The sequence below is a fragment of the Maniola hyperantus genome, chromosome 6, assembly GCF_902806685.2.
Source record: "Maniola hyperantus chromosome 6, iAphHyp1.2, whole genome shotgun sequence".
Lineage (NCBI taxonomy): Eukaryota > Metazoa > Arthropoda > Insecta > Lepidoptera > Nymphalidae > Maniola > Maniola hyperantus.
In genome coordinates this window covers 7,712,460-7,723,285 of record NC_048541.1, presented here as the reverse complement: position 1 = coordinate 7,723,285, position 10,826 = coordinate 7,712,460, and the positions used below count along the sequence as shown (strand labels likewise).

Sequence of the window (10,826 nt, the reverse complement as noted above, 5' to 3'; positions counted from 1 at the left end):
GATCCATATACGGGTCCACAAATATTTCTTCCTTCATATAAATACTAGGTACATGATGCCATCAAATTCGTCATCGTAAATTAAGGTTTTTGAAAAATCTGAACTCTGTGATTTTCCAGGATTAAAAGTAGCCTATATCCGTTTTCGGAATGCAAGATATCTCTGTATCAAGAAATGATGTCCCGGTCTTTTTTGGTGTGGATTTTTTTTTCATTTAAATGCCGTAGGAACTCTTTGTGGTTCCTGGACAAAGAGTAGCTTATGTCCTTCTCCAGGATGCAAGCTATATCTGCAGAGGCGTCTTTACCTATGGTGCAGGGTGTGCCACACGGGCGCCGGGTCTAAGGGGGCGTCGAGCGCCCTCTAATCCGACACCTCCAAAGATGCGTCGATGCCGGCGCTCTCAAAGACCCTGCGCTCGTGTTATGGCCGACGCCGTCATCATTTAAAATTATCATTTAAAATTGCACCATTTGCATCCGAATTTCCGTTTGAAAATATAACTGTTAGTATTCCATTTTGACCCTGCTCCTACTAGACTAGAGGGCGCCAGGGTACTGGTTGCACACGGGCGCCACAAGGGCCTAGAGACGCCTCTGTATATCTGTATCAAATTTCGTCAAAATTTGTTAGGTAATCGGATGGTCCGTGAAAAGCTAGCAGACTGACAAACACACAGACAGTTACTGTAGTTTCAATACCTACTTGTAACTTTGCGTGGAATTATATCCTACAATGTAGAGTAATCAAGCGTGACTTATGGATCAAAGTTACAGTCTAATGTTTCCGTTTCCATTGTTTCATAAATCGTAAACAATGCAGTTGCACAATGTAGGTTGCACTATGGTACATTTTTATACTGCTACCTATTCTAACTATTGTCCTTCAGCGACTGTTAGATCTTTATTGGTGTACAATAATAATGTAGGTATGGGGTGGATAGACTAGCTACTATACCCGCCAACGCTCTCTCTACCTAATCCCATACAAAAACAGAGAGGACGCTGCTGACTTCATTCCACGGATAAGTTAATAGCGCTCTCTCTGTTACGTACCTATAGAAATCATAGAGCCAAACCTTGGACGATTAGATCGTCCAAGTTCCGCGGATAGGGTATAGGTTAGGGACTTACAAATTTTATTATAGCAGGTACGCTCGGCACTACTATGCTGATAAGAAAGAGGGTTTAATGAGTTGTAATTGAATATAGCTAATATTCATGACATGCATCGCATGCGGAATTAAAACTACGGAGAAATTTTTCCGTGTATTTTATTGACATCTAAAACTTTCGTAACAACTGTTTGTACTAAAATATAAACGTGTATCAGTTAAAAGCTGTTAACACCGTGTACTGAATATAATGCTATTGTTATTTTGAACTATAAAATAATGTTAGAATAAATTGGACTTTTATAAGTTATCATTAAGACACTTAACTGTTGAATAAGCCTATTATATTTCATAATAAGTACACAGAGTACCAATTGCACTATTATCATTGAACACGTTCGATAAGCTCCACTTCAAGCGGTCATAGGCCCTAGCTTCTTAAAAATTAAAGATACTGATACCGCGTGAATACACCTAAAACTCAGTGCAGTGTAATATCAGCTTGCCGCTTGAATATCAAATATTTCACAAATCCATGATAATATGCAAAATCTTCTAACGATCACAGTGAAAGCATTGACTCTAAAGCAACATTAATGCAAACATTGCGATTTGCTCCGCAATCTTGCAGCGAAGTTGACCTTGGAATAATCTAAAAAGTCAAACCGATAACAACATATACGTGTTAGAATACGTTGAGATTCATTACAATTAAGATTCAAAATAAATATCTGAAGACCTCCAAGACTCCTTATAGTAATAATTATTGTAAATTATAATAAATTATTAATTAACAGTAGTATGGAATAGCTGCTGTCGAAGACCGCTAAAAGGGTCGCCTCAATGCTTCTGGATGGGGATGTTCCTGTCGGTGATGGCGAGCTGTGGCAGTGGCGCCTCCACGGTCAGGACACCGTCTCGAGACAGCGAAGACTTGATGGCCTCTGGATTTGTACCTTTTGGCAGGAGAAATTCTCTGTTGTACTCTCTGTACACTGATTTTGTCTCTGACTTCTCTTCGTGTTTGGCGTGAACCTGAAAACAGAAATGGATCAAGTCAATATTTTATGTTCAAATTATCAAATATCGTAACCTCATTTCGGCTCGGTTTCTCAATAAAATTACCCTCATCCATTGCAAAAGTGACAAAGTTTGTTGGCGTCCTGCCTAATGTCTTAGTTCCAGACAATTCGTTGTCAGTATTCATGTAATGCATACTGCGATTTTTTTTTGTTGTCAATAGATAACCCGGCTTCGGTGTATGTTTGCCAATAGTAACACCTACTTACCTACCTACATAATTATCCACTTCAACAAAGACAATTTAAAACTTTCCTACAACCAAAAAATAAGTCATTTAAACGATTTGTAGCCGATCTTCTCTACTCAACTTACTTCCATCCCAGATATTAATAAAACTAGTCTAGTATATTTGAAAATTGGCAGTTTCTTAAGAAATACATTTACTATAATATAATAATAAATAAAAAGCAGATTGCACAGCTGTAAACGTCACACGTATTTTCAATATTGAAAAACACGTTACTTTCACCTCTTGCAGTTTTGGTAGCTAATGCCCACAGTCGCGTGGTATAACATCACGTTTATACTTAAAACAGTTTTTTTACATTCCATCAGCATGTATGCGTCCATCGCTGGACATAGGCCTTTCCAAAGGCGCGCCACTGAACATGAACAAAAAAACATGAAAAAATTGTTAAACAGATACTAACCAATAATTTGTTGTCGACTGTCTTCACAACGATTTCTTCAGGGGTGTACTGACTAACATCGAATCGGAGTTTGAGGGATTTGCCATCGCCTTCGTCTTGGATAAGGGGGGAGTTCAGACTGTCCCAATGGCCGGGTTCAGCGAGCTGTCTGCTGTCGCTGTGCTGTGATGATGAGGTGGTGCTGAGAACAGATGAAGGACGTCTATTGAGTAAGTCGTTTTTATTGAAAATTTACTTTGCGTGCTGAATAGTCGATAACATGAGACCTGAGCCCGGTGAGGTCACTGTACAGTAAGCAAAGAAAACGCAAAAGCCTACTGAAACGGTCCAAAAACGCGTTTCTGGGAAGGTGTGGAGCGAAAGAGAAGTCGCATATCATGCGGGTCTTATGTCATTATGCACACGTAATACTTGTTTTGTAACGCTTCGGCTCCACTAATGCAATTTGGCAAATGATTCGTAAATGATTGTGTGGTAGGGCGGCAATCGTATATTTCCGCACATTCGCGCTAATCCGAAAGATTGGTGCGAATAAAGGTTTTTTAAAAATCCCTCGGGAATTCCCGAGAAAAACTAGCTAGCACGCACTGGATCTCTCTCTATTTGGTTTCTACATGGCATCGTACCGAAACGCTAAATCGCTTGGCGGCACCGCTTTGCCGGTAGGATGGTACCTAGCCACGGCCGAAGCCTCCCACCGGAGCCTCCTATTACGCGAGCTTATCTCCTAATGCAGTGATTTAACTGTAGGTATTTATCATATAAAAGGTATTTTTGGAAATTTCCTGAAATTCATCGCAAACAAAGCATGCACTAATAATCCTAAAAAAAACACCGTAGGTACAGTAACCGGCAGAAAATATTGTACATCGACTTTTGGAAAGAGATAGCGATTTCGTACAGCGTTGTCTCTGTCGTTGAGACCGACAAAACGTCACATAGGTATGAGTGACAAAGACAACGCTCTACGAAGCCGAACTCCATTTTTAAAGGTTGATGTACAATATTTTCTGCCGGCTACTGTAGAGATAAAATAGGTACGAGTAAATGTTATTACAGTGTACGTGTAAAGATTTAGTTAGATACAAACGATAACAAAGTGCATAGACCTTGGTGTTGTAGAGTTAGGTCCTATCTAAATAGCTCAATAGACTGGGCGCAGCCTGAAAATCAAAAAAAAGGTCGACGGCTCAAAGTCAAACCCCATGCATTTTACAATCGCTACATCTCCTTGAGTCCTAGCACAAGATACAATTTACGCTAGTTGATGAAGAAGGGGCATATGCGAATGATGTTTAAACATGGCCAATATGTGGCCAATACCTATACTTTTGACGTCTATTACTTTGTTCTGTGCTTAGATCTTAATACTAATAAATTATGAAGGTGAGTTTGTATGTTGTAGGTTGTAGGGGGTAATTTCCGGAACTAATGATCCGATAGTGATAATATCCCATAGTAGGTATCCCTGAGTGCTTTAGAGTTTAGGCCATAATAATTTATATCACGCAGACAAAGTCGTGGACAAAAGTTTGTGCTTATACCTAATATGAATATATTTTTATTCAGTTCAAGATTAGGTACCTGTACCTACTTAAAACTGTTGCATATCGTGATAATAGGTAGAGTACATAATTATTTTGTGTAAGAACAGTACCTACCTATGGGCTAAATAAATAAATAAAAATAAATAAAAATCTTTTTTATTCGAATAAACTTTTACAAGTACTTTATTATTATAATTAGTCTGTAGATTAAATAAATAGTTGAATACTTTTAGTTGTTTTACTTTATATAATACTAGCTTATTCCCGCGTTCAGTCAGTCAGTCAGCCAGTTAGCTTTCCTTTTATATAGATCAACGCTACTAACAAAGAATGAAAAACTATCATCATTCACGAATATTATCATCGGGTCAATGACCGCTAAGCCGTATTCATTATTATTTGCGTGCAAACTGTTATATCGATGTCGTGACAGAATTTACATAAATATTTTCAGCAGGTTACTATTAAAACCATTTCAAACTTAAAAAAAGCTTAGTCTCTTGGGCAACTAAACTGATTGCATTTACAAATAAATATCTAACAAATTCTTTTAGAATGTAACGTTCACACGCAAATTGCAATAATATTAAGTAGGTAGACTGTATTGAGAATTACAAATAGTAAGTCGTTACTAGCTTCACGCTTGATAACAAAAAAATCAATAATCATGGATATATCTGTGTTTCTGCAAAATGTGTTTATTAAGTGTGGTGTGGGTTCAATATGGAATCAAAACTTATCCCTATGTCACGCAAGGGGTTTATGTTTGTAAACCCCTTGCGTGACATCAAGCCTGACGCATAGCCCATTCCAATAAACATAATTCGTATCTCAATCACTGAATTTAAAGTCAGGGTAGAAAATACTACATAGTTATGCTTGCTACCTTCCTAGGTAGGTATAGGAAGGTAGAGAGTTAGGACAAATCAATACAATCTTTGACGTCATGTTTTGATTTATTATTCCATGGTTAGATTCTTTTCTAGATAACTAAATAATGCGCACGACTTCGCCCACGTGGATTTAGATTTTAAAAATTCCCGTGAAAACTCTTAACCTCCGATATTAAAAGCCTATGGCCGTCTCCAGGAAGCAAGCTATCTCTGTACCAAATACTTAGTTGATTCACGCGACGTCTTAGTAAGTTAGTAAAGCGTAAGTTTTTTAGAATCACATGGGAACTCTTTCATTTTCCGGGACAAAAGTAAGCTATAGGTATCCTTCCCTGGGATGCAAGCTATCTGCCAAATTTTGTCAAAAATGGTTAAACGAGGGCCGTGAAAAGCTAGCAGACAGACACACTTTCTTTACTGATTTGATTAATTTTGAGTATTTAATGGGGCCGATTCTCTTGTACACAATCTCTAACCTAAACTAAATTAACGGACCTAAATCTAGTGCTTTCCTTTTCCGCAAGCAACATTATGAAAGGATAGCAATAAATTTAAACGTGTCATTTTAGTTTAGTTTAGAGTTTGTGTACAACGGAATTAGCCACATTGTCAGTTTTTGTTTTTTTCAAATACTTTAAATTAAACCTTTGATATTAACATGTTCTCCGGGTTGTTATTCTAATTATGCTCTGTATAATCTGTAATGACACTATTGTCTTATGAATTCTTGACCTACGTTAATATGAACTCTGAATCGGATAACCATCTTTAAAAAAACCGGCCAAGTGCGAGTCAGACTCGCGCACTGAGAGTTCCGTACTGCAGTCGTATTTTTTCGACTTTTTGCACGATAAATCAAAAACAATTAGGTATGCATAAAAATAAATAAAAATCTGTTTTAGAAATCACAAGTGAATCCCTTTCATATGATACCCCACTTAATATAGTTATCGTACTTAGAAAGTTGAAAATAGCAATATTTGTTCATGACCACAATTAAATTTTTTTGTGTGATGTATTTTCAAATTCACGGTTTTCAGATTTGTCCCCGAATGTCTGCTATGAGACCTACCTACCTTCCAAATTTCATGATTCTAGGTCAACGGGAAGTACCCTGTAGGTTTCTTGACAGACAGACAACAAAGTGATCCTATAAGGGTTCCGTTTTTCCTTTTGCGGTACGGAACCCTAAAAATACCATGATGTTTGTTTTACCTACCCACATAGGTATTGTTATACCTATCAGGCTATCAGCATCTGTTATCACTTGCAAGTAATTGTAACCTGACATTCAAATAAAATTAAGTACATATGTAAGTAGGTACATGCTGCTGATTGCAATAATGTCATTGAGATATAAGTTTGAACGTGTATGCAAGTGTAACTTTTCCGAGGCTGTTTAACTGAATTCTACCTATTCACACTTCACGAGGCTGATGTCATGCTCATGAATGCAGATACAAGGTTATTGTCAACAAATGATCTCACTCAATGTTATCCAATATATCACAAAATTGTTTTACTATTGTACATAATATAGACCTATTCAATGACTTCTATGTATACATAGAACTAACTCATTGCGTACAATAATTAATTTTTTTGAACAAACTAGGACCTAATAAACCTATAAATATTTCTTGAAATGTGCCTTACTTTTGAATGGATTAGGTTAAATAAAAAAACCTGATATGATATTTAGGTATTTATCTAATTTAAATACCTACGTTCAATAGACTTAATATAGAAAAAAACTCACGTTACTATACTGATATAGATGGATGTTTGTATCAAAATACCTAAAGGAAAGGTAAGTATACTGTATTAAATAGGAATAAATGAATACCATTAAGTGCCCCGTGTTAAGTTGCGTGCATTAAGTATTTGCTGGTGAAAAAATATACTTACTAGGTATTCTAATACACAATTAAATGAACACACTATTACATTATATACATCTACTTACGAATCGAAATACCTATTATATCTATGTATTAAACATAAACATCTGACTACATAATGATGAACACTATGCATGTATATTTTGTTAAGATATTATAGGTATATTTATGTGGACACATAATATAGACTTACCTATAGGTATGTATATAATATCATAATTGTTTATTATATACTAAATATGTACTTGTGTGTGCAATTAAAAGTGCAGCGCATAAAGTTATAATATTATACCCGTTAAACATACACATAGAATGTGTGTAGTGTAAAATTATTACCTCTCTGAAGACTTGGTTACTCCTCCGGAGGAAACAGATTCGAAATTGTAAGACATGCAAAAGGCAATATTATTTGTTAGTGTAGGTACGTCATTCATTTTTATCAAATGATTCAACACAGTAATTTTTTCTTCTTAAACAATAAGTACAAGAAACGGAAACTTGGTGGTTATTAAAAAAAAATTACATACTATAATATGTATACCTACTATTATAAACGATATTGTAATAAGCATAAAATGAAGTATAGGGACTTAACAAACTGATAATATAAATAAGCAATTGATATGTATAAGTATTATATCCGTAGAACGCCATAGGTAGCTAAACTAAATGATAACGTAGATAAATTAATAAACTAAACTACAGCAATCTCGTATTAAATTCATCAAAACTAACATTGATTATGTTATCCTAATATTATAAATTCACCACTACTAAAACCATACGTTCATGGGTACAACGAATAGACAAAACCTGTCAAAAACTTAGCAGTTAGAATGCGAAAAACGCGTTCTACCCACATCACTCGCAATGTAGGCGGGCCGGTTAGATTGCTCACGTTGAATAACTAAATCCTTTGTACTGATATGCAATTCATAAACATTGAGTAGGTTATATCTATCAAGTTTATTTTATTTTTGTTAGTCAGCAACATCATCATCATCATCATCAACAACAACCCATAGCCGGCTCACTATAGAGCACGGGCTCCTCTCAGTATGAGAGGTTGTCCATAGTCCACCACCGCTGGCCAAGTACGGATTGGCAGACTTCACACACCTTTGAGAACATTATGGACAACTCTCAGGCATACAGGTTGCCTCACGATGTTTTTTTCTTTATCGTTAAAGCGAGTGATATTTAATTTCTTAAAACGCACATAAATCCGAAAAGTTAGAGGTGCGTGCCTGGGATCGAACCCCCTTACTCCTGAATAGGAGGCGGGCGTCGTACCCACTAGGCTATCACGGCTAGTCAGCATACCTAGTCATTTAAATAATTTCTTTTGAACGAAGATCAATACATAGAGGACGTCCTAACTGTCCTTAACATTTTTGGTTCGTACCTATAACCTGCCAAATACAATTATACCTCATCTCTGAATGACGAGTGTAGGTTTATTGCGTCATTGAGGTTGTAAAATAACCAATTCGCTGTGCTCCAACTAGGTCATGTATGGTTTCAGGCGATAAACGTTACTCAGCTCGATCATACCAGCATGCAATCATCAAACTTTTATGCCAGTATTACCAGACCTACGTAATAATGTCGATAGGATAATCTAAAACCGGTTCTCGTGAAAATGTGCTTCTATAATTTCATGTTTCTTTGAAACTGAAAATAATGTATTTCAAGTAAAAGATACGATAGGTAAGCACGTTTTCTACGATCTGAGTAGACTCAAATCTATTTACATACCATCTACATTTTTACGTAGGTATTGCGCTTGTTTGATGACATTCGTAGCGCTTGTTTATACGAACATTTTATCGATCGAATAACTTTTCACATTCTTGTGTATTATGTACAAATCGTTCGGAGCTGCCGGCCGGCGCTATTTCTATTTATGACATCATCCCGCGTCGGGCTTACGTATCGCTGCACGCTTTAAATGGAGACGACTAAGATGTCTGCAGTTGATGCCGTTCCGCGGAATGATCCCGAATAATGCCTTTTGAATATAACTACTTTAATGGAACCGCCGCCGCCGAGGTCACCCGAGGTGGGCGACTCTTACGAAATCCCCTATCTCATTAATGCAAGATTCCCTTTTAGGACAACAGGGCCGACAACGTTAACGCCACATTCAGAATAATAATGTAAATTGTACAAATATGTAGGTACACTCGATAAAATAATCCGGTATTCTTATAAGGTTGCGTAATGAAATAACTGTGGATATGAATCGACACATGGTTAACTATAAAACTGCACAATTGCTCAATAGCACCTCGCGCGTTCCTTAAGTTTATGGTAAAAAAATTAATAAATACCTTGTCGAACTCTTGAAGAAATTGTTGCTTTCCCTGTTCATGAGTTCTGATCGGAATTTGCTCATCTCGTCCTCCATTTTTCTCATTTCGGCGTCAAATCTCTCCCTGATGCTCGAGAACTCGGTATCGATAACTGAGAAATCTCCAAGCTTGATGGGAATATTCCTCTTCAGACCACTGTCAGCCATGTCAACTTGTGTATAGTGTGAAAACTGACGAAACTAAACAAACACTGGCGGGGAAACGTTTTTGTATAAACACAGTTCACAATGTCGCTACGCACTGGTTCTCAGACAAGGCAGCACTGATCATTAGTCGTCAACTCGGCGCCAGGGGGCTTGCGCACAGTTTTAAATAGCCTCACGTTCGAACGCCGAAGCAGAGGCGAGTCGCTGGTTCGTCGGCGTCACTCGGCCCACACTCGCACTTTGCTTCTCGCTCATTCCACGTCTGCTCAGCCGACAATCTTGAAGCATGAGATGTCCGCATCGTGGAGGTGGAGTACCACTGTTTCTTTAAATTGATGAATCATTGTATCTGTCTTTGCTGTATATGGTAATGATCATACTTACTTATAAAAAGCATACCAATTATTCATTAAGTATTTTTAACGTACAACGCATTGACAGTAAATAGTAATGGACTGACTATTGTTGAAACTTGAATCAGATTTTTATCCATAGAAACGTAAATTTACGTAGACCCCTACGTTTATTATTTAAACTGAAGAACGAGGAAACTTTTACTTACTAGAAAATAATATCTAAACCAGAGCTTCATATACAAGTCTGTAGTAAGTCAAGTAACTTATATTTACAGCTCTCACTGGAGCTGATTAAATGGCAAAACTAGTGCTAGGTATACAGAACCTAGCAGGTACAGTTACACATGAGATGAGAGATCATTAAATTTTAATAAGTTTGCATAAAAAGTCGGCGGTCAACCTGCTATGCTCGATGATGATGACGTCGTATATTTCGTCATTAACTTGGTCACAGATAACGCGTAGGCAGTCATGGGTCTTGCCTAGCCCATAAACAATGTGGCGACAAGGCCTTCTACAGATCTACCTACATGTTCTCATTTTTATCATAGGCACATTGAAAAATATGTTGATTCAGTCTTCTTGATACTATCACAGAGTAGGTACCTATATATTTTCTTTATAGTGTGACAGATTGTCCCATTTACCTTCTATTAGAATTGACTGTGTGCCTGTTTCGATTCCAATGAGATAATTATAAGGGCTTTGAATATTTTCAAACCGTAATTAGGTAGATCATCTTCCATGATTTCAATAATTTA

General features: G+C 37.0%; 1 protein-coding gene across 1 annotated transcript; it reads right to left on the bottom strand.

Annotated features, from left to right (window-relative positions):
- Window positions 1–1,257: 1,257 nt before the first annotated feature.
- LOC117983361 (heat shock protein beta-1) lies at window positions 1,258–9,945 on the bottom strand. The gene is made up of 3 exons (XM_034969892.2): window positions 9,522–9,945; window positions 2,848–3,028; window positions 1,258–2,149 (listed from the first exon to the last, which is right to left on the bottom strand). The coding sequence occupies exons 1-3, from the start codon at window positions 9,707–9,709 to the stop codon at window positions 1,955–1,957; spliced, it is 564 nt and encodes a 187-aa protein (XP_034825783.1). The 5' UTR covers window positions 9,710–9,945; the 3' UTR covers window positions 1,258–1,954.
- Between the last annotated feature and the right edge of the window lie 881 nt (window positions 9,946–10,826).